General features: G+C 43.3%; 1 protein-coding gene across 7 annotated transcripts in view; it reads left to right on the forward strand.

Annotated features, from left to right (window-relative positions):
• The window catches only part of LOC112561671 (sialidase-like), a 32,786-nt gene extending 9,354 nt beyond the window's left edge, over nucleotides 1-23,432 (forward strand). For 5 of the 7 annotated variants that reach the window (XM_025234276.1, XM_025234279.1, XM_025234277.1 and 2 more), the window contains one exon: nucleotides 20,017-23,432. In XM_025234276.1, coding sequence (XP_025090061.1) covers nucleotides 20,017-21,863 — 1,847 coding nt within the window. In that variant the 3' untranslated portion in view covers nucleotides 21,864-23,432. Of the gene's footprint in view, nucleotides 1-13,731; nucleotides 13,812-13,964; nucleotides 14,984-20,016 lie in introns of those variants that run through there. The other 2 variants (XM_025234280.1, XM_025234278.1) reach the window with 2 other exon arrangements.
• The last annotated feature ends 1,443 nt before the right edge of the window (nucleotides 23,433-24,875 follow it).

Consider the following 24,875-nt stretch of genomic DNA (forward strand, 5'->3'; position numbering starts at 1 on the left):
CAGAAGGCCATGACCAGACAGTGCGGGGTGGGGGCTTAAGAACGACCGATGACTGCTGCTAATGGCATATTTATCGGACATATTTGAGAAGCTGAACGTTGCGAATACTTCTCTGCAAGGGAAGGACACCACCATATTACAAACAACTGACAAGATGAATGCTTTCGTCCGAAAAATTTCGTTGTGGACGCAAAAGATACGCCAAGAAAATATGTTTGATATGTTTCCATGCTTGTGTAAGTGCAAGGCTGACAACTTGAATCTTGATCAGGTGAAGAATGTAATTATTGCCCATCTAAACGGACTGCAAGAAAGGTTTCAGCATTATTTCGCTGAAATTGATGTGACTAAATACGATTGGATTCGTAATCCATTTCTGGCTGATCCTAGCACAAGCGGGTTGTCCACGGAAGAAGAAGAGCAGCTCATCGACCCCCCCCCCACTCTTCCACCTACCTAGCTGGCTAAGGGGGGTCGCGGACGTACCGGTGTTCGTTAGGGGGGGCGTCACAAGTAAAAGGTTGAGAACCGCTGGAGTAGGGAGAGGCGAGGGGTGGTGCTTCCATCCTTTCAGTTTCTAGAAACAATCTCGTTCTGCACTTAACCCTGTGTGTGTGTGTGGGGGGGGTTATGTATGTGAGGGGAGCTGTTGCACTTTAGCAGACATTTAACCGTCGTTTAAAGTTCCGAGGTCCTCTCAAAGGCCAAGTGTTGTGAACCAGCAACAAGGAGGCTCACCTCTAGCAGGCGCACATAGCACTAACAACAACAAAAACAAAAAAACAACTGAGAACTCTTGGTGACCTCTCGTCTTTTCTTAATTCTCCCTCCATCCCCAGCACTTACGTCACCAGTCGCCGTGTGTCCGCCTGAAGCTGAAGATAAATGATGCCCGTGACCTCGTGGTGACGCGACAGATGGTTTGCTTTTTTTTAAAAAAAAGACGAAACACATGAAAAAAATCTGCTGGTGTGGATATATATTTTTATGCATTTTTGTTTGTTCCTCACTCCCTGCTCGGTGAATTCGCAGTGAACTAGCCTGAGCTTGTTTCCATCCATACCCTCGCTCCCTCATCTCCCCTGCCTCCCGTTTCTATACAAGACATCAGTCGACCTATACACGTCTGTGGTCTTTCCCATAAAGTCAATGGCGTAGAAAAGCGGTAGAAAACAATTCCATTACTCGAAGTCCAATAAGTTCTGTTACGTGATGTCGTAAGAATACGCAGGAGTCATTCCTGCAAAGACTATGGAACAGCCACACCATTGATGGTGTATTAGTGACGGACGCCAACCCAAAACTTGCACAAACTTTTGTAGACCTTCGTCAGAAGATGGTCACCTCCTCCGGGAGGACGGGTGACGAAGCTGGGGTCAGCGAACTCTCCAAAGCAGGTTCCTCCTCGGGGGGGACTGGCGTCTCGACAAGTTCTCACCTTCAGCTCTGTGCCTGTTCCCATTTACATTCGGGAGGTAAATCTACTTTTGCTTCATACTTACGACACGCGGGGTCTGGCAGATGACCTCACACTTTTGTCTGACAAAACTGGAACGCAGAACATAACATTTTTTTTTTTTTGCCGTATTCAGCACCTGTGAGGCCTGTATAGCGACTGAGGACAGACTGACATGTCAGCTTGACTTTGATAACGGTCTTTTAGTGCGAATCGAAGTACTTGTCGGTAGGTAAGGTGAGGTGGTGGTTCGGGGGATGGGTTGAAAAATGGAAAAGGGGCGAGATGTGGAGGGCCAGCCTAGAGTATCGCTGACGTTCCCTTTTATTTCATGAACTTCAGCTTAGACGCGTGGCCAGGCGTGACTGTCACCCTGGAAATGAGCGATCGCGCCGACCTGCGCTTGTCATGCTGTCCTGGCGCCAAACCTCTCGCCAAAAATAACTTCTTTCTTCAGGGTGCCTACAGGGAAGAAGGTTCATAGGCAGGAACATGTCTTTAAAAAATTGTATTCATCAGGAAATATTACATATATCACATGCTAGGTTGGTTTTTTTTTAAGGGGGGAGGGAGTGTGTGGGAGGATTGCAATGTCTTTACTGACGTCATTGTATGGAGTCCTTGCTTAAGGGTAATTAAGGAATGTTGTAAGATGTTGTAAGAGATCCTGCTGGTTTATAGATGTTAAAAAAATGGAGATTGATTACAAAATTGTCATACAGTTTGCAACTTTTTTTAAACTTTCAAATAAATGGCCTTTGACAAGTCTGTGTAAAGATTCCTTGACACTCTGGTCCTTGTGAAGGACAGCTGTTATGACATGCATACAAGCACGTATTCGGTCCGCGGGAATACGCGGTCATAGAGACAAGTGAGAAATCCGGTCAAAGGTTAACGAGGGAAGTTCGAAGTGGAGCCAAAAACGCCGTGATCCGGTTCGTCACGTGATCCATGTTTACAACATCTCGCGTGTCTTTGACCTTTGGGGGGAAATATTGTTGTTATGCTAAAGTGAATGGCTTTTGGTTACCTGGATCAGTGCGTACATTCATGTAAGGACAAAAGACATACTTATTAGTATTCGTTGCATGAGTGACGACGTCAACAATAAAAAATATTCTGCAAGAAATTGTTCTTGTGAACTCGGGGACTGATTGAGAAGTTGCAATAAACTGAACAACACAATCAAGTTTATTTTATGATATCATTAAATAAATATGTGCCATTTTGTCTGGGGGAGAAGTGGAGGGAATGGTATTATTAAAAAAAATATATGTACCATTTTGTATGCTGGAGAAGTGGAGGGAATGGTAGGAAAAAAACTATAAAATGTGAAAAAAACATTTCTACTTAAATTTTCGTGGAGTATGGACTAGCAGTTGCAAATTCGTGACAGGTTCACACAATAGCTGTGATTTGTTCTGGGGTTATTGTGGATATCTGTTGTCCACTTCCTAACGTCAGAAGGTAGCCCCTGATAAGGGCAAATTGTATATACAGAAAGCCTATTGTTTGCTCAAGAACCTTTATACCTCAGAATATAAGCTGAATAGTGTAGTTTACAAATATTTCACAAGAACGGATGTTCTGACATATTGTCAAAATATGTATATTACGTAAGGTTTTGAAGAGAACTGGGAATTACGGCTTATTATTTCTGGAAAAAAAACTTTCTCACGAAGAATATCCAACGCTTGTTTGCGACATGCACATATTTATTCTACCTTCAGCAACCATTGTGTGAGTTATGCATGCTTCATGCTGGGATTAAGAATGTTTTCAAAGAATCAAATCACGAGTCAAGTGCAGTGGACACAACCACTACAGTCCTGTGGAGTAAACTGCAGCTAAATTGATATCAAATAGCCAGCTGCTAAATTCATCTATCATAAATAAACTTACAGAAGCTAAATATTGAATAGACACACCGGCAGCAACTAAATTTATGTCGAGTATACCTAGGGAGCAGGTACAGTCATATCGGACTTGACAGTCGCCAGGTAATTTTTTGCCAAGCCGGCAACATCTTCAGTAACTCATCTTAGACAGACATCCAGATGCCAACTTCCGATTACATATAGGCCGTGGTTAAATGTATATCACGTTGACAGCAGCTAAATTCATATCAAGTTGACAGGCAAGAGCGAAGATCATACTGAAGGAGGAGTCTTGTTTCTCGCCCTGTCTTCCGTGTGATGTTCGTCCCTTGTCATTCAGCGTCCTTGGCTAGGAAGACTGATCAGTCACTGTCCGCCCACGTTCATATTTTCGCAGTTACGTATTAGTTTTCTGTTCAACATATTCGAGTATGCACGCTTTTAAGAGAACGAAAGAAAAAGAGAGCGCAAAAAACCGAGTAAAATCTAGCGAGAGTATGTGAGCAAGAACATGAGAGTGAGAAGGAGAGAGAAAGTGGTGAGAGGGGAAGGGTTAAAACGCGACAAATGTGTGTGTTGGGGGATGGAGGAGTGGGGAATGAGAAAATGAAATAAAACGATAGTGGGCGAAGCTAGAGATGGGGAGTGAGACTAAAGAGAGAGATAGATATTCTTTATTGCTACAAGAGCTTACTTCAGTGTGTGAGTGAGAGAGAGAGACTGTGAAAAAGTGATTGATTGATTCTTTATTGCTTAAAAAGCATAACTCCATCAACGATGAGAGCATCTGTCAACAACTGCACAACATTTTAAAACTACTGTAAACACAAACAAGACAGGATCAGCCACGTAGATCTGTATACAGTTTCCCGTGCGCCAAGCTGGGTAGAACGATGAGTGTCGTAACAAATCGGGGTGTAACGACACCCAGAACATTCCCTGCACTTATTTTGTCAGGGGTAGGGGTGTGTCTTTAGTTGCTGGTTGTGGAGTACAGGTAAATGTGTACAGCCTCAGGGCGGCACCCACTTTGCTGTAGCCACAAGCTATCCGTTGGCACGCTCAAGTGAAAAAAAGTGGGAGACAGGTAAGAGGGATGAGGGGTAGTGTTAAGGGTCGTGGGAGCAAAAAAAAAAAAAGGTGTCACCTTGATGTCAGTAAGCGAGTGGTTACGTCAGCTGTTTGAAAGTAGGTCGTGTCTATTCCGGGAACATTTCTTCCTCCCACTCTCACCTCCGGTTTGTGTTACCGCAATCTTTGTCTCGTCTGCTAACTCTTACAATCAAGTACAGTGCCATCCTGTCTAAGACGGTCCTCCGGGGGTATGTGGAAGAAGGACGTCGGTGGGGTAAGTAAACAAAATGGTGACCGGCTAACATCAAAGAGTGGACAGGCTGCCAGATGTTGGGGGGAGGGAGGGAACTTAAGAGGTACTCGTTGCCTCACCTTCGCCATTGCTGCGTCTAATCAAGTCCTCCCGACGGTTGGTAGTGGCTGGCTTGCTTCTAGTCTAATCAGCGCCAATTAATAAGGGGTGTGATGATGATGATGATGATGATGATGATGATGATGATGATGATGATGATGATGATAGAATCTGCCAGAACCTAGCTAACCCACCGGTGCTAACACACTCCCGTTCAGAACTAGCTAACACAAGACTTGTGTTACAATTAGTTACACACCTGTAGCGAGGAAGGACAGAGAGTTGTCGCGTGGCAACGGTTACGTCCTGCCTGCGTGTCAGCTGTGCAGCAGTAAATATTGTTACACCGAAAAGAAATGTCGGTCAAGCTTGAAGATAGGACACAAGTCTTCTACAGGTCGGAATGCTTGGTGACCTCCTGCTTACACTGTGTCAGCGCTCAGGTTAAAATTGAGGACTGGGGGAGAGCAAGTCAGACGTGCACGCTTCTCCGGTGGGGGAGACGAGCAGAATAACGTAGGTGACGCTTTGTATTATGTGTTATCATTTCGATAATAATTATTATGTTTCTGGTAATTTGTAAATTTACCCCTCAGTCGATCGCAGGTTAGTAAGGTGTACTTGAGGCGCCCACCCCACCCTACCCTACCCCTTACATTTCATGGAAGCATGAGTATGACCTAAGGTACGGCGGGGGATCGTGAAGATGTCAAACCTCAGTGACAACCAGATTTACGTCAAGAACACCAGTATGTCAAGATAGATGAGTGGTTATAGTACCGGCGTCACCGGTTCGATACCCTGTGTCACAGCTTGCTGCTACCTCCACCCCTAGCCCCCCAGGTGACAAAGCTGTCGAATGAGTCCTTAGAGGGCTGGGGAAGAAACGACAGTGATGGGGTCTGTATGTTTGCATACATGTATGTCTGTATGTTTGTACGTGTGACTGTGAATGCATAACGTGAACGTGTGTGTGGATGGGATGCTGAGCTGATGTAGGTCTCTCTTCATCAGGAAGATGTAGTGATGACCCAACCTTATCTCAGCATCACCAGCTAGGACACAGTTTCTCACTTGAATGTGACAAACCTCGAAATAACAGCATTCTAGTCTTTTTCCCCTTCCCCTCCCTCTTCCCTGTGTGCGTGCGTGCGTGTGCACGCAGCCCGTGATGACATCATGCAGGCTCGTGACGGTGAAATCCTGGTTCATCCGCACTAACCACTTGCTGAGCGGGTCTCTATGGCAACCATCATCTCACATATTGTCATTTTCAAACCTTTCTGAAGAAAACCTTAGTAAAGTCGTGGCGATGTCTCATAAACTTGTTATTTGCAGGCTTTGCAATCCACTCTATTGTCTTTTGAAGCTAGTTGGTTTGCCGATAGATTTTGTTTTCTCCCCAAACCAACTCATGTGTGGATTAAACAATAAAGTTTTGTCTTCTGATGACTCACCATATGAACTGAAAAACCACACACTTGTGCGACTAAAAGACCTTCTACTGAATGTGTTCGTTGTTAGTCCTAAGTGTTGGACTTTGCGTGTAGATAGAGATTGTCAGAAACAGCTGGTAGAGGAGAATTGTGCCTTGGGTTCTGTGGGGGATCTGTCTGTCGGGTATTTTCTACAGTAGAGAGCACTGGGTGTGTTGACGCACTAGACCAGGTAGTCTAGGTTGTGGGATAATATTCCGTCTACCTCTCAATATGATATTCCTATTTCTGGCCAGAAGGTTACGTGGTGTGACCGTAACTGTATCGGAACTTATAATCCTCGGGAAATCTGTGTCACCAAGTCAAAATCTCTCCCTGTACACAATCGTTTCAGAAAATTTAATGAGAATGTGTGTGTGTGTTTGCGTGTATGAGCTGGAGAAGAATATATATATAATGTTGATGCTGTTTTGTTTTGCAATGCTTCGTGTGCATGTTTCTTTTTTTTTTCTCTGGTGTCTTTGGGTGGTTGATATGTCTGTACATTTGCTATGATTTGGTCTATCAGAGTGATTGCCATATTCATATATTTACTCCGGTTTCCTCCCCACTCTTTTCCCCCATAGTGCGAAATCACCTGGAAGAACTTTTCTTCTAAATCAACAAACCAATTATGTTTGGTAAATACATTTTTTTTTCTGCTGCTTCTGATTTCAGTCGCGTCCCATACTGAGCATGCGTTTAACATATATAAATTACAAACTGTTCAGGTGTTACATAAATGTTACTTTTTTCTCAATCTCACAAGTGTGCACACCTCTCTCTATATATATCTCTCTCACACACACACATGACCTAAGAAGATTGCGTGCCCAGAAAGATATTATTTCTGGAGCAATTAAGTATGTAAGAAAGTATGTATGTAAGAAAGACAAAAGATAAAGCATCTACCAAGGCTAGACATTATCACGATGACGTCATACACAAAAAAAAGATGTTGAGAAACGTGTCGCATTTAAAGAAACATTTTTGGTGCAACAAGAGATTGCTTACTGAGTCGAAGTTGGCGGGTACATATGATGTCCCAACAACAGCAGGTCATGGTGATAAGGTCAACTACATCAGGAGTTAGGGGGAGGGATCTTTATAAAACTGATCTGAATCCTGTACATGATTGATCAAGGTGATGGAGGTTTGTTTGTTAATGTTTCACACCGTGCCAACAACTAAGGCTATATCACGGCAGGTGATGAAGGCGGTTAGTGACTTTAATTATTTGCTGACGGTCATAGCAGCCTTAGATGTCTCACCCTGTCCTTTGCCGAAAGTTGAGCTGTGTAGAATACTTTACAGACGTTATATCCCACAGCTGTTTGGAAGGCAGGTATGGGTTTCATGCCAAGGCAGTCGCGAGCATACAGGTAGGTCAAACCCCAGACTTCTACCCTGCGTACCCTAGCGCGTGCCCCCGCCTCAGGTATTTCAATTATCGGGTCCATGGAGCTTAACGAGACTATAACGGGCACCAAGCGTTATGATATCCAACCCAAGTCTATCACCTGATGTCGTAGGGGATGGGGATGGGATATCTACTCCATCCCTCCATCTCACCACAATCTCGTCCCTCTCCCATCCTCTTTCTTCTGAGGTGATCGCGACCTTTGCTTACCGAGTTACAGTAGCTAAAGCTATAGAGAAGCATGCGCCGTGGTCTAGTGAACTTGAAAGCTTTAAAAAAAAAATCGGTCAGCTTTATGCTCAGCATTAATTTTTTTCAAGTGCAATTTTTTTGGCACAGTGACTGTACATGTACTTAGGCAACACAGGGTTGTCTGTCGTATGACTACAGCGATAAGGGGAACTGTTAAGATAGGGTGTACTGTGTTTCATCTCAGTTTCATAATACGATACGTACAGATAATTGCAAAAAATAATGACTTATTATTTAAAGAAGATAGTGGGGTAAAATGAAAGGAATACAAATGTCTGCAGCTCTAAAAAGAAGAGAGTTCCCGATTTGAAGTCAAGCTGTTCTAGACTTGCTTGCTGGAGCGCGAAGTGATTTTTTCCCCCAACTATTCACACATGATGAATTTTTCAGACCTCACAGGGGCCACATTTCAGTTTATTGCTTCTTCTTTCAGAAATCTTTGTGCACTGAAGAGTGAGGGAAGGTCTGCGGTAGCTCAACCCACGGACGTATATAGATATTAGTTCGTATTTAACCTGCAAACATACAGCTGTAGCGATTTACCACGAGTTTCTATTGTCCTTACGGCAACTCCTTCTGTGAGCTGTATTGCAAGATATTTTACTTTTCTGACCCACATTTATTGCCGATAAACCTGGGAAAGACATTTCTGCAAGTCAGATTTTTATTTAGTTTAGTCTCTGGTCCGCTAACTGGAACTGCGACGTTTTGGGCACCATATTATGATTCTAACCTTTCTGAACTGGTTAGATATAGAGTGAGTCGATAAGATTAAGCGGGTTTTTTTTTAATAATATATGTTAAAAATTTCTAGCTGAAGACGGACAACAACATGCTTCTTAAAACAAACTAGATTAGAACCAGTGAACCTGCAGACTTGTAAGTCCTACGGAAAGAGGTTCAAAGAGCGTTACGCAGTTTAAAGGGGAGAAGGTAACTTGGAAAGTCACCAAAGAAAGAACTGACTTACGAATGTAGAGTGGAGTGACTTTGTCTTTCTGTATGAGGACCTGCTCACTATTGTCCAAGACAGGCGTGAGTGGCCGCTCTGATCCATGTGTTCCCCCCGGCGACTCATGGAACAAATGACTGGTTAAAATAAGTATCTGTATGTGTGCATGTGTGGCGACTTTAAGTGTGTAATTGTCGAGAGAGTGGTGGCCATCTTTAATACATGTTCCTCGTGGAATACCAATTGGCAAATAAATTATACTTTTTCATCAGAATGGCATTGTGGGACGTCCTATTTTCCTGCAGACGATAGTAGCTTTCTACAAGCACTAAACGGGGCTTGACTTTTGTTCAGTGGCCTCCAAACTAAAACTGCAGTTCAGCATTTACTTGTTTTCGGTGCCCAAGTCTTCTTATCATCGTTATGGAGACGTGGAGTGCATCCAGGTCAAAATCTTGGTGTTCACTTATGTTTCAGCTACTTGCTTCTCCTCTGCAGGCGCCCACATAGCAGTTAAACAGTAGCAGCAGCAGCATCCCTTCTCCTCCTTCTCATCTCCCGCTGAGGTCCGTTGCCATCACAAAAGCAAGCACTTAAAACATAGATGAACACGGAATTAATTCAAGACAAGTGATGAAATAGAAATTAATTTATCATCACCGTAATGATTTTTGTTTACGTTTTCAACACAGCGTTCAGTCAGTTCCTTCAGTGTCTTGTGTGTGCATAATAAAGGAGGATTAGGTAGTGGAAACAATGCAACGTGCAACATAATAATTTTTTTCAGCCGATTGATGTCCGAATCTCGAGTTTCAAGGATGCTTGTTCTACTTTTCAGGAAGCATCAGTTTAAGAAGTTTCTGCGTGAGTTAAATGGATGCCAGTTTTAAAACAAAGGATATTAGAACACTTTATTATCTTAATTTTGTGATATATTTAAGCATGCTGAAGCGATTTCAGAACTGGGCTTTGTTTCGTTTTAATCTCGTAGACTTAAAATTTAAATGCATCGTTGCATGTTCAACCAGATGTCGCCAGATGTCAAAATAAGCACGAAATTAGTTTCTTTTAAAATCTTTCGAATTTAAAATCGCCAACTTCCACCAGTAGCTCTCTGTAGCACAAATTACAGCTTTCAACTGGCTTTGTGTGAAATGCTTACGTGTTCAAGACCAAGAACCAGACAGTATAGAAGTCTGTGCCAAGCACAGTTCTAAAAAAAACAGTTTGCAAGATCCAGACAATGCACATCATTTGAGAACAGATCTGCTCCATCAGAAATAACTGCTTGATGTCTTCCAGACACTGTGCAGACCTGATCGCCAAACTGCCAACCTTTTGTTGGAGTGTCTGGGAAAACTCGTTCGCGTTTTCGGGGAATGTAGGGGATTTTTTTTTTTTTTTTTTTTGTTCGAAACAAACACTAAGGCAGATGGTGGGCGAGGGTAGAAGTGAAAAGGCACGGACGGGGTAGGGTACACTGATGACTCGTACACTAGATTTTGAAGCAGGAGTTCTTTCGTTCGAGGCTCATCCCTGGTTTGCGACTGAAAGCTCCCAAGCATTTCAAACCAGATGCATAGATTGCTCCAGATCTCTTACAAAGAGCACAAAACGAACGACTTCGTACACACCCCAGTCGCCATCATAATGTTGTCCCCATTTGTGGGGGGTCGCATGTTATGCACACATTGTCGATATGAGGTAGATAACGACAAATAACTCAAGCACTGCAAAATTGTCGAGCGAAAGGACACGGTGTAGTGGGTCAAGCTGAGAGAAAAGGAGGAAAGGAAGTAGGAAATGAACGTATCATACATTCTAGTCAAATGTGTACATTTATTTATTTTAGTATAAAAAACATTTGTAAATACGTGGTCCGTGCAAGGATGTGTGGCGTGATTGACAAACTATTGTGTGCCAAAGAAGAAAGCTGCTATCATCTGCAGGATGTTGAAGGGTGGGTGGGCGATCGTGGTAGCCTTGTTAGCAACGCTTCAGCTGGCAACAGAGGGCAGTATATACGTAACTAGTCTTTATTAAAAACTAGTTCACCGCGACACGGACGACGTGACTTAGACCGCTGCCTTGCAGCGCAGTTGGTGAGCGCAACAAAAGGCTATTTTGTTATACAAACACTTAGCCAAATGTTGGTTCCGCTTGCTTGGGTTTTATTTAATGTCCGGATATGGAGGGCAACACGTTTATACCAGTATTCTGTTGCGTTTTTTTAAAAATTGTATTTAAAGTCCTTATATAATTCAAGACGGCCTTGCCATAGCTGAATCTCATTGGTTTAGATCCGAGTCAACGTAAGCACACTTGGAAAAAAAATGGTCTATAATCATTGTCAGGCTTCTGCTCATATTAGTGTCACAATTTTTAGTCTGCAAGAAGTACCAATGGCGTGGAAGAAAAAATTGCAGATACTTTATTTTCATTGTGGCTTGAGAGTCGGTAAGTAAAAGAGTCATTGGTTGAATTGAAGCTCTGTGGACAAATGACGTAGTGAAACGATTTTGCTCTTTAATACCTGTCCTAGTGCAACTAGTTGAAACGTTCAACAAACTCCACCTTGATATGAAAGTGCAGAAAGGTGATAGTCCCTTCAGTTTATTTAGTTCAACTCAATGCAACTTCAATTTAGTGCAACTGTAATATTGGAATTACAGAATGTATACAGCATCTAAATTACAATATTATTCTATAAATTAACTTTATTACTTTCTATTAGTCTTACAAGATCCATGTGAACTATTTTAAGTTGAATACCTTAAATAATAATCTTCCAGTTCAGACTGCACGATTTTGCAATCTATCAAGATTACGACACTGTACTCAATGTAAAGCTGTGATGTTGAGGACGAATTTCACTCATTGTAGTTAGTGATTACTTCAAGAATGAAAGAAAACATTTACTCCTAAATTTAATTTTTAACACCCAAATGCAGTGAAATTTAATTCTCTCTTCTGCTCCACAAAAAAGCATGTGCTGAAAAAAAAAGTTATCCAATTTAGAAAAATGATTTGTGATAGCGTTGACAAATAATGCCGCATAAGTGCAACATTTTTTCTTTTATGATTGGTTTAAGTTCATTTTAAAATAATAATTCTCAAAATATGAGTACGTAATTATAATTTTAAAGATATTAAGCCCTGAAACATCGGCATTCTCACCTGCCAGCAGGAAAGAAGTAAACGACTCTCCGACGCTGAAGAGTTCTGTTGTCAGCGAGTCTAGTCAACTGAACAAACATCGCTTTGTTTGTCGTATTCTAAAAGCTATTTGTCCAGAAAATGAAATGGCTGCTTTTGGAATGCAGCCAGACAGATTTGATTGAACTTTATTTAGAAGCTTCAACTGAAGTTGAAAAAAAAAAAATAAAAGGTCACAAAACAGACTGGAAGTAAATCTTCTCCAGATCAAAATATAATGGGCGACAATCACAAACATTGCAGTCTACGTAGTTTATTATTATTGATTCTCTGTTACTAAGTGGGCGCATTTGAGTTTATTCATCCTTGTGTATTATCGTTAATAAAATAGAAACACATTGTCCAAGAAAAATTCCTGTTTTTTTAGTTTATTTGATGGATGGTTCATTTCCAGTACTGCATTTTTATTTTATAGCTACAACAACTGCTGATAATGACTTTTTTTTACAATTAATAATATGACAATAATTTGATACATGTGTATCGATGTAAAAACTTACTTCTTCCTAATTTAGCTGTGCAAAATTTATTATTTACTTGCTGATGCTCGCTAAGACTCAGAATGCAGAAAGTCAATACGTCACGTGTTACAAAAAAGAAAAAAATGAACAGTGGACACGCATGATCTCCAATACGGAATTTGGATATCAATGTTGACGCTCTTTGATCCAACGGGTGTTGAACTCGTAGCAGCAACGATCGAGTCGCAACAGTTGGGCGAGATGAATGCGACCCGTGAAATACGGACATCTGGCGTCCTTTTCATTTATGGCAGTTCCTGTAGCTTTTAGGATGATTTGTTGATCATACCAATATCATGTTTTCGTGTGGAAAAGGTAATGCAGAATGTCGCAAAATTCACTTTCTGATGGTGGTATCGGAAGCGATACAAATCAAAGAAATTTAGTTCGCCTGTACCATGAGAGGAATCAGACGCAAACAAAACGTTCTCTTCAGATAAAGTATTCTTTATTTCGTTCTTTCTCCTCGCCCCCTTCCTACTTTCCAGCTAATCTCTCACTTACCCCACTTAGTCTCTCTCACCCACGTCTTTGTCTTCCTTTCTGTCCAGTCTCTCTCTCAGAAGTTATTTGAGTAATCTGTAGATATCAGCGTTTGTTGTGTTTATTTAAAAGTAGTAGAACACACATACACTCTTTCTCTTTCACAATAAGAAAAATGAAATTGAAGAAAAAAGTATCCGATTAAAAAAAATTGAACCTTCAACCTTCGCACAGAGAACCGTTCTCATTACACAGCGCTCTGTAGCAGTCATCAGTTAATCTATTAGGAGTAATTAATTTTGATAAAACGATCTGCGTGACAGAAACTCCTGGGTGGAAATATAATTACAGTCGTGTAACGCTCACTTCTTTTCGGTGACCTTTGTCTTGCAGGAGGTAAATCTGACCTCTAAGGTCACTTGTAAACATCTGCTACGAAAACATCGATCCCTACCAGACTATACATCATCCATGCTTTGAAAGTGGCCTCAGCGTGAGTCTGAAACACAAGGAACTTGCTTTTCCACTTTTCTTTCAAATCACTAACCACCCTCTCCTCCACATCCATCCAACCCCCTGACCCCTGCTTCATCGAACCCAGCCGCATGACGCAAGCACGCTACCACGCGATCGCGGTTTCCAGGTCATTGACCTTTGACAGTTCAGCGGTGGAGTCAAACCTAACTAGGTCACTGCTTTCCAGTCCCGAAACGCTTCTGCCCGGACACTCGAGGTTTGTACATTGATTTTTCTTGAATCTCAACTAAGACCCAGCAGATTTACAGACAGAAGAGTGTATAAGCAATAGAATATAATTTTGGAGGGTTTACCGTGTGTAATTCAGTTGACAGAACGCGGCGTTTGTTTGAGGCGAAAGTGTTACTTGCTGCAGAAGTAATTCGCGAAGCAGCGGGCTACGGGAGCTTTTTTTTTTCGCTGGGCGAGCATTGGCGAACTTGCACTGGGGGTGTTGAAACATTGCCAAGGGCTCGCGCGCGTGTGTTGTGTGCCTTCCCTCTTGAGTCGCTTTCGATAGTGTGACCGTGGTGCACTGAGCCAGCGTGCGATTATTCCACCATTGGTGCAAGGTGTCTCTGCACGTGGCCTTTTTGCACTGCGACTTGCACTACTGATCGACTCCCTTGGTCCAGCACGCTGCTGAAGCTGGGTTCGGGGCTATGGGGGGTTTCGTCATCATCCACGGAGTCCATCGGGGTGTGTACGTGCGTGCTTTTGTCTGTGCGGTTCACATCGCCACTGGGCCGCTATCTCTTATCGTGCTCGCGCTTTGCTAGACCTTGTCGTCTGCCAAGGAACAGCGAGGCCTGTCGGTGTCGGCGAGCAAACCACAGCTGCGGCTTGGCTTGTCGGCTGGACACGGTTTCTACTTTTTCGTGAGAGTGAACTACAGTTTTTTGTCGGTTAAACAGAGAGAAACAGTGTAGGGCATCGTGCTAACAACACTCGACTGCCTTTGTGAGAAGACTCGAGGGAAAATAGTCTACAAGACCGTTTTGTCAGCTGTTTAGCATTCACATGAATTTCTTCTCTTCAGTCTGCGGGGCGTGGAGGAGAAAAAAAGGCTATTCTTCATTTTTATTCGAAAGGCTTTGCGGGAGCACGGCTAGAACACAGCAAGTCACATGGTCTGTCTGACTCGTGCCACGCGGCTGTGCGTTGATGCGGATGTCTGCTGCCCGCTTGGTGTAATCCCGTCTCGGCGAAGCCGCCATTGCAAGGCTACCACCTTGGTGCGGAGTACTGAGTGTGGCGCGTAACCTGCTGTCTGCAATCCTTTTTGTTCTTTGCTTCGTCCCACCAGCTCTTTGTCTGCCATCGTTGGTCGAAATCATTACCGGCTTCGTGCACTTGTCTGTCGTGTGAAGCGCATCACTTTGGTTTTAGGTAAGTGGTGGTGTGTGTGTGTTTTTTAAGTTTACCGAGGAATGGAAACTTTTGGTTCCATTTTGAGTAAAAGCTGCAGTGTAACATTTATTTTCGTTTCGATAAACTTTTTTTTTTTTTGGGGGGGGGGGATAAATTGTTTATTAGTTTGTGTGGAGGTTTGGTCTTGTGAACGTGAATGACAGATCAGAAGGTGGCACTATAGGGGGTTGGTGGGTGTCCAAACTAATACAGAAAAAAATACTGTTGTACGAAATCTTTGTGTAGCCTTGGCTCACTGAGCACTCCTTGCCGGTGCGAGCTGTGCCTTATCGTTCGCCTACAAGCAACGTACTGACCTAGTATGGCAGAGCCCTCGTTCAGAAGAATGAATGAGCAGTCAGGCAGCACAGCACGCTCGCTACACATTTCACCTGTCTGGCAGTCTCTTCTATTATCTCAACTCCAAATGTACTTCGTAGGTATTTAGAACATCACCCTCTCCCATCCAGTCCTATTCTTTTCCATTTATGGATATCTTTGCTCAGTGTGTGTGTGTGCTCGCGAGCGCATTAAGACATGGATAATGCTTGGTACACCTGCACACCCATATGCACAGTTCAATTAAATAATTAATTTCAAATATTTTTACAGTGAAAGTTCCAGGTGTATTTAATGATTTAAATGAATGTTAAAGTTATGGAACATAATTAGGAGAAGTGGCTTGAAACAGTACATGTAGTCTAGGGCACTTAAATAATACTTTTAACGTTTCACACATGATGGCTTTAAAGATATATATATATGCACACAAACTGGCAAGACCAGAAGCCAGAACAGTTAAGTAGAAAAACATCAGAAAAAGAGCAGGTGCCCTTTACAGCTTTTCTGACCTGAAGACATTGTCAAATGTATGACAGTGTTTGACAAATTATGTACATGATAATCAGGTTGGAAATAGCCAAATATTGTTGCATGGTTGACACTCCCATTTGTGTAAGAAATGCTGCCTCAGCACTGTTCAGTTTAGTGGATTTATCATGTTCTAGATTTATTAGTAGATTGCTAAATTGTTGACCTTTGGCTTGAAGCCAGCTGTACAAAGATATGTGTAAATACGCCAAATGAAATTCTTTGAATTTATGCCAGAATATTTAAATTAAACTTTAAAACATATGTAGTTTGATTCACATAGATTGTACATATAGAAACAAGATGAAAAATTCCTATCTTTAGTTCTAATTAAATTTGTTGTTATTTTTTTGGGAGGGGGGAAGTATGCATATTGTTTTTATGTGACCCACAAATGGAATTTGTGATATACTGAATCAATGAAAAGTGTTGATATCAACTGTATCAAAGGCCTACAATCAGACACATTGTGTTTCATTATCAGAATAAAAAAAGAACACATGATAAATTAAGAGGTAAAGGTTAGGTTTGTGAACTCCTCTGAATCAAAGGTCAAAGGGAAGACAACATTGAACTGTGAATATTGTATAACAACTGTGAACATTGGATTACTAACATTTATGAGGCGATCGACATCGAGGACAGCTAAATTTTAAGATTACATTTAGACCTAAGTGTAAACCATTTCTGTATGTATGTACTGTTTTATTACATTCTTTTCATTCATATATATTGATTTAATTTACTGATTTGGTGAATGGATATGCAGTGATTGTGTTGTAGCAGTTCAAAACATTGAAAGTTCCTGAATACTGCTGCATGTCAACAGAAAGATTCTACATATTTGTATATGATACACCTAGAAATTTTACAGCCTGTTAAGATTGGCATTGTGGGGTAGTATCTGTATATATCTGTTGAAATATGTTGAAATGCTACCAGCAACAGGCATAACTAGTCCATCCTGGGAATTTATAAGCATAGTTCCTTACGTTGATCTGTCATATAGATGTATCACATACATGACCAGCTATTTAACCCTATCTTTGGTCATTTTTTGTAGAAACTTCTGTTCGATATCATTTTTTTTTTCTGTTTGTCTGTTACTTTACACATTGGCCGATATTTTATTTTTGTAATGCTGGTCTCATTCTTAGAAGCTCACTGCTGCTCACCATAACAAACACTTGATGCAGAGTAGGACGGAACTCCAACTCATTGCCAGTGGAAACGGAAGTGTGAACATGATGTTTTCCTCACACTTTAGCAAGCTAAGCCAGCAGAAGCTCCTGATTGCTGTAGGCAAACAAGTGGAATATAGTACAGTTTAACCTACCTGTTAAGATTAATTAAAGCCTACCTTAATCAGCTTGTAGCAGAGAGGGGAGTAGGGAGATCAACCAGTCTGCTTTCATTCCATAAAACCTTGACTTTAAACGCATTTAACAGGGCTTCTGCTTACGCAAAAAATTGCGTACAGTACGCATTAAAAGTTTGGAGGACCCCTTCAATTTTAGTCAATGGGGTCCCCTTCAAATTTGGACAAAGAACAGGGACCCGTTAAAAATCTGAAGAAGGGGTCCCTGGGACCCCAAAGAATTTAGCCTTAGCAGAAGCCCTGATTTAAGTTTATTTATTTAAATGTTGAAATGAAGCTTTTAGAAGCTTTGAGATTTTACTGTAATTGAAACGGCTGGAGTAGGTGTACAGCAGCGGTTCTCAACCTGTGGGGCCCAGGGGGGGCGCGACGTGCTTACAAAGGGGGTGTGAAGGTGGTCATTTTTTTAGTTTCTTATACCGGTATTAGTGAAATTAGCTTGCATTGCTGGCTAAGGGGGGCGTGCGGACGTACCTTTGTTCGTCAGGGGGGCATCACAAGTAAAAGGTTGAGAACCGCTGGTGTACAGTATCTGTATATTTTGCTCCTGTTTTTATTTTTATTTATTTTTTTGTCAGCAATTCAATTTGAAGATCTGTTGGAAGATATTTTTCTTTCTTGTGTTTAGCATTTTCTTTGCCAACAAATATAACTATAAGATACCATAGCATTTAGCATTAAATTGTGTTTTTAAAGAACTAGCAGTGTGTCAGCTTTGTTTCTAGTCACTGGGTAAATTCAGGGCAGCAAGATAATATTTCCTCAGACCTGGGTGAATATCCTCTTTCAATTTCAAGATAAACACTTATAAATATCATGATACATAGAAATCAAAATTGTGATGTTTAACACGTGCACCGCTCTCCCATGCTCTCTCCCATTGGCGGAGGATTTTATAATATCCTGGTGTCCATTTTGTTGACCTCGTTCTGTGCATGATGTTTGTATATGTGTCTTTCGAGAATGGAATAGAGGTAACCACCCAGACTTGAAACAATAGCCTTACCAATCTGTAAAAACAATCCTCCAACCCACTAGTCTTTAACTGTGCTAGATATGGATGCTACATTACAAAGTATACTTTGTTTACCTTCAGATCTTTACAGAAAGGGCATCTCAGACTTTCAGAGAAGTTTGAAACTTTTGGCAGAGAGCTGGGGTTGGGAAGAGAGAAATGGGGTGAACTAGTGGGTGAAAAGGAAGATCAAGGTATGGAAAGAAAAGGTTTGACACACGGCATGTATTTTTGTTCCCATTGAAAAGCACATAACATGAAATTTTTCAGCAAAAAAAACCAACAATATGTCCAAGAAAAGGAGTTTTCAAGTTTTAAAAAAAACTAGAAGCAGTACAGGAAAAACATCTACTGCCGAAATAGAGACTACATGTACATTGGAAACAGTCAGTCCAGGATCCTGTAATGCTTGGGTGATTTGATATTAAAAGTAAAAGAGCTTCCAACCTAGCAGCAACTTTGCTGATGAAAGTGTGTGTGTGAGAGGAGGGGGGGGGGAATCCGTGTTTTCCCCCGAGCCAGCAACTAAGGTTATATGACGACAAGGCAGCCAGCCCTGTAAACAGATGCCACATGCAGAGAAAAAACAGCGTGTCCGAGACGAGAGCTGAACCCAGGACAGCCAACCCTCACTGTATTGGTTTCAATGAAATCCGTTGGGCCACCGGACCGCCCCGATGAAAGGGGAATAGGGGAAGAAACACAAATACACCAAAAAAAAACCTATGACGGGCCATCCTTTTACCGCATCCAGAAGGAAATACATGTGCTACAAGACGAGATCTGAATCCAGTACCATGCAATCTTGAAGTATTGGTGACAGCTTTACCACTACGTGACTAGACTGCCCTTGTGCTTTTCGTCCTTGACCCATATAGATAGCCATCAAAGCCGTTGCCTCACCGCCTGTGTCCTCACCCATAGCCTCAGCTTCTATTGTAATAGCTCGGCAGCCGTCGCCCTATCTTGAAGGAGAAGTGCTTGATCGATGTGCAGGGCTCACTTACCTTGCAGAGGGTAAGGGAGTGGGGTACGGGACAAAATCGGTCGGCGATAGCAGCTTTAGTAACTCGGTCGCTGTCAGTGGTGAATGGGTTGCTAGTGTTTACACCTGGCGCAGGTACACTTTCCTGAGCCGTGTCTTGTCAGGTATAGGGTATCACACCTTTTAGTTTTGAAGCATGTTGGAAGTTAAATATAACAGCAAGTCCTGGGGTCATGGACTTAAAATGAAGAGGGGAGGGGACGCGGGGATAAGAATTTGCGGAATGCCTCGAACGTTGAAGAGAGGGCAAAGTGTTTCACTGATAATAGAATTCCAAATCAGTTGTAAAATTAACACGAATTTAGCAGGAGGTTGTTTAACGCCTTGTCAGCAGCAAATTACGGCGAGCAGCTTAGCAGGATAGGGAATTTTATTGTAATCGATCAAAATATTGTTACTATTTATTTTTGGTTTGTTTCATCCGATCCTGTGACTAGTTTTATGTTTTTTAGTTTTGTCGTGTATTTAGAACATGTCGGTAGTCAGTATATTTACAAATGACCTACTTTCAGAATAAGACATTGCTTTACAGGTAGATTCATTTATGGGCTGACTATTGCCACGATTTCAGTGAGTCACGAATAGTGCACACATAGCTCGTAGTTTTATGTTTGTTACAAAATATAAGTACATGACCTAATAGCTCAGACTTTGGTGGTGGTCTCTGTTAATTTGATCTACTGTCGTTTGTGTGTTGTTAACAGACACCAAGAGAGGGACATCTGTAGAAGAAAACGTCAGGAGCCCTACCACGCTCATGGCCTCCCCAGAACACATCAGCTACCGCAGCCTCTCCCCGCACCCACATGTTGTACCCTTCCTCGGAGACCGCCACCCGCTTGTGTACCTTCGTGACGACCACCATTCAGGGCAATTTCGCCATGACCCCGCGGACAGCGAAGGTCACGCAGAACCGCTGGACCTGAGCTTACCCCGTCCACCCAGAGGTCTCAGTGCTGGTTCCGTGTCGCCGCCGCCCTCTCCGCACTCAGGCGGCTCTGGTGGCAAGGAGCCGAGCGGCAAGCGGACCCAGCAGAAAGACCACGCTGCCCATAGACCTGCTTCTAGTCACAGGAACGTGAGCAGCACTTCGTCTTCCTCTGCCAGGGCCCAGCGCCACTCCCCATATCCCCAGCCGCACTATCCAGCTCCATTACCTCCACCACGCAACGGGTACGGCAGTCCAGGAGTCAGCGAGCTTCATGTTTCTCAGCAGCATTACTATCAGTCGCCGCAGCAACTGCCGATGTCCTCGTCACCTGTAATGTTCCCCCGACGCAGCTCACCTCCGTTCTTCGTTGAGGGACGCCACCACGTTCACGCATACGGTGTCAGCACAGAAGTTCCGACATCTAGTACGGGATCACTGCTGTCACCTTATCCTGTTGGGCTCATGTCAGGCGCTCATCCCTCTGCACCAGTCCAGTCTTCAGCTTCCACCTCAAGAGAGCGAGATCTGTCGTCGCCGTCTTCTGCCCGCCTTTCTTCCAGATCCCGCGACCACTCCCCCCGACCTGTCGCTAACTTCTTTCGCCCTTTTGACGACGTCGACAACGGGACAACTCCGGCTTCGCTCGCCCTCACAACGAGCCGAGTCGGCTCCGAACGCCTGCAAAGGTCAAGTGAAGCCGACCTTTCGGCCTCCTCGTCACTTCTGATGCTGTCAACTTCGAGGTCATCCCAATTGTCGTCGTCCACAGCTCATCGAGAAACGGAGAGGATAGAGTACGACGAAGGAGATTACCGTCAGGTGCAGCAGCGTCGAACTCCACCTACAGAGGGCATGCAGGACGCAGGCGCAGCCTTTGTTCCCAGCGCCTTTCATCGCCTTCCACCACAGCACCAGCAGGTAGCTTCACCTCTCTCCTCCTCTTCGAACGAGCGGCCTCAGCAGAACCTGGAGCAGTACACTTGCACGACATCTCGCCAGTCCTCGTCTCCTAGCTTCAAAAACGGAGGAGAAGCAGATGCATCCTGTGAGGAACGACTCCGGAGCAAAGGATACGAACCCATGGAGACGACACCCGTTTCCTCCTCGCAGACGACCCAACTTGTCAGCCCACCAGTTTCCAGCCAGGCCTGCGAGGACTCATCGGTCAAAGTTTATTCGTCCCACTCTGCTCCGACAATGGAAGCAAAGCAGCAGCAGCAGCAGCAAAAGCCCCTGTCGTCTCGCTTCGTTACAGTTGTGCCTCCGTACTCGTTGTCTCGAGAGATCATCGCCAAGAGCGAGCGTGATGCCAGGCGAGACGGTCTGTTTTACTTTCTGAACGTCAAAGGCATCGATGCGGAGGGGGAGAAGGGGAGGAGCGAGCCTTCGCCCAAAAGGAATGAGGAAGAAGAGGAGGACGGCGGCATCAAGGCGCCTGATCCCAACCTCAAGATGTCGCCCCTGGATTACGTCATCTCTAAGGTGTTGGTGGAGAGGCTGGACGTGCCTTTCAAGGCCTGCAACACTGAGATCAAGAAGATATACCTGGGCGAGCGCAAAGGGAAACTGCGACTGGCTGATCTTATAGAACTGCAGGTGGAAGAGAGCCTGAAGGCTTAACTGCTGATCCCTAGACCATCTCATATGTGACTATAGATTCAGTGCAGTTTCAAAATAAATCTGACAGTACGCATGGGAGACAATCTCTGAGCAGAGCTGAAAGTTACCTCCCCAGAGCAAACAGACAAAATGCAGATGGAGACCTGAAAAAAAACTTTTTTGTTTCATTGTTTGGAGACAGTGGGTTATATTCTTGCCTGGAGACATTGGGGTATGTTCACAGTGCTTGTGTAGCTTGTTGTGACCTATTATGGATTAATGACTTCTGAGTTTCTGCTGTTAGACCGGGTGAGTGGTCTTATGGAGTTTGTTTAGGACATTTGGACAAGGATTGGATGATAAATAAAAATGGCACAACAAAAAGACAGGCTCGTGTTCCAACACTTTCCCATCCCTTCTCCTCCTACCTCTGCCTTCATTCCCCGTGGTCTGTGGTTGGAGTACCAAAATAATTGGCCTGGAATGTCAAGTGATATTATTGGTTGGACCGCGGAGGAGACTTTTTTTGCGGACACAGTTTTGAAAGCGACGGGAAAATTCGGCGAGCTACGTAATTTCCGGACCTTGTCACGGACGTCTTCATTGGTCGCCTATTACTAATACCTCGTTCACATGTTTTTCATCTTGTCGGCATGCACACACACATACACTCTTTTTCACCTCTCTCTCTCTCGTGAGGAACCATGCCATAATTATGGCTGGCAGGGTCCGCTCAGTTCCCATCATGCTTTCGAACCCTGTCAGTGTCTGTGAAGCCTGTTACGTCATCTAAAAACGGTGTGGCATGTCCCTTTCTGTGGACTTGCATTGTATACATATTTCTATATGTAAGTGTGCTTGCGAGTGTCTGTATGTTCGTGTGAAAGTAATGGGATGAGGTCCACGGCCCGTCCTTCGGCTTTGAGTGCAGCTTTAGAAGCTGCTGCTGACACAGCGACTCCTACAATGAGTTTCACAACAAGAGAGTTTAGTGGTGCTCTCCGTGTTGGTCCCCCACTATCAATGCCCAGCCTGTCTCGTAACTCAGAGGAAAACGGCTTTCACTCGTTCGTCTCCATCCGGCACACCCCTCCACCGGTATGGATGGAAACCAACGTGGCGCACCTCAGCCCACTCCTCCCTACTATCTTCTTCCCCACGAGGCAAGAAGTCAGGTGCACCTGCTTTTCTGGATGTGAATATTAAGTCAAAAACCCTGCCATATTTATTTCCATTCATCTTTCCACAATGACAACGTTCACAAACATTTTCATGTTTCAATTAAGGTGTTCCTGTTTAGGAACTATTATCTAATTGCGTCCTGTCGCTGTTGAAGAAATAGACTTGTGGGAATGTAAATTGAAATATTTTGGTTCACGGGTGGGATGGCTTGAAAAAGTGCATTTACCAATGGTATATTTCAATCTGCATTCCCAATCAGTTTATAGCAGAATGCAGAGGAAGATGATAGGTTAATATTTATTTCTCTATAGCATTTTCATAATTTTGAAAGAAGAGTCTTATTGTAAGCTAGCAAATATTTTGGCATTTTTACTGTGCTTTTGGGAAATGCATTGCGTGATTCATGTTTTTGAGGACTTATTTTCATTCAGCGTGCTCTGTCCTATCAGAATCCAAACTCTTTCTTGCTCGCTCGCTCTCAGCGAATGGACCGTAGCTCGTAGTACCGTTTAGCAGAACTTAACTTTAGAATGATGGAATGAACTATACGAGCCGGATCCGAGGCATGTACATAGTACCTGAGCTTGTATGAGGGTTGTTTATTACCAAGTGGGCATCCTACGTGGCGCGAGTAACATTTCTAAAAATAAAGACAGAGAGAGCATGGCTGGTGAACTGGCGGGTCGCTGTTGATGTTCAAGGGTTGGGAATTTTGAGCAATCTGCTTTTCCCTCTTTTTTCCTTCATGCACCTGCTTAACCAGACCCATATTGTGAAATATTCAGTTATGTTGAACATCTGGCAGAGTTAGTATGTGAACGCCGCACACTCCGTTGTCTTGAAGTAGCCGCGACTTGCGCAATTCCGTGTGTATCTGAGAGGCCAAGAAATGCTGCAAGACGTCCGCCATGACTCATTTCTTATCGTTGTGCCAAGTCAGCACACGTGTACTGGAAGTGAATGCTGACGCTGCTTGTAGCCGATCGAGGGGGATGCTTTAGAGAGAGGGGTGGTGGAACGTTAAATGCGTTGCTTACACTACTGAAGCCCCAGATTATCTATCGCACAGCTTCCATCGCTGCCTCCCCCGCTCTTTTTTTGTTTGGTTATTGTCAAACTTTGTGTGCATGTCCACCCTTCTGAGGCGCTTGCAGTCCTTTGCTGTAGCACAGATTAATTCTTAATAGCCAGTTACATGACAGATTGGGAGAGCGTTGTTCTCAGCAGGTTACTTTATAAAACCGTAGTTGTGGTTTCGAACATTGAAATCATGGAGATTTGCTAAAGTTAACCAGTCTGAAGCTTGGCATGTTGCAGTAGAATGTATTTGCAATGACCCTTTATCGTTTGCTAGGTGGTCTTTTTTAGGGTGGTTCTCTGCGTCTTGTGCTTAGCTAACTATACTAGCCAGTCAAATGGTAGGTAGTTTTCACTTATCTATGAAAAATTAGCAATCTCCAAGTTCTTACGGTTCTAAGTGGCTAGATTTAGAGGCCAGTCCACGACGGTCGGTAGTGCGTCTTGAGCTTAAGTAACATTGATAGCCGAGAGACCCACTGTAATGTTAATGTATCTTGAATTTGCATTTTAAAATTTTAAAAATGTTCTGCTTTCTGATCAAGATAAAAGTTAGTCCACAGTTCTCTCTTTGCCTCAATGACGTCAGGGTTCAGGACAAAATGTCAAAGAAACCGTCAGGTGGCCGTACCTGCCATGGTGACGGTTTCACCCCCTCCCTCCTCACCTGATACTGCCAACCGTTAAAGACGAATCAGTCCCCTCACCTAGTGACATTTATCTTTGCGTACAGTCTTGTTGGTCGGGTGGGGTAGAGGGTAAGTTGGGAAAGTG

Source organism: Pomacea canaliculata, linkage group LG4 (assembly GCF_003073045.1).
Source record: "Pomacea canaliculata isolate SZHN2017 linkage group LG4, ASM307304v1, whole genome shotgun sequence".
NCBI classification, from domain to species: Eukaryota; Metazoa; Mollusca; class Gastropoda; order Architaenioglossa; family Ampullariidae; genus Pomacea; species Pomacea canaliculata.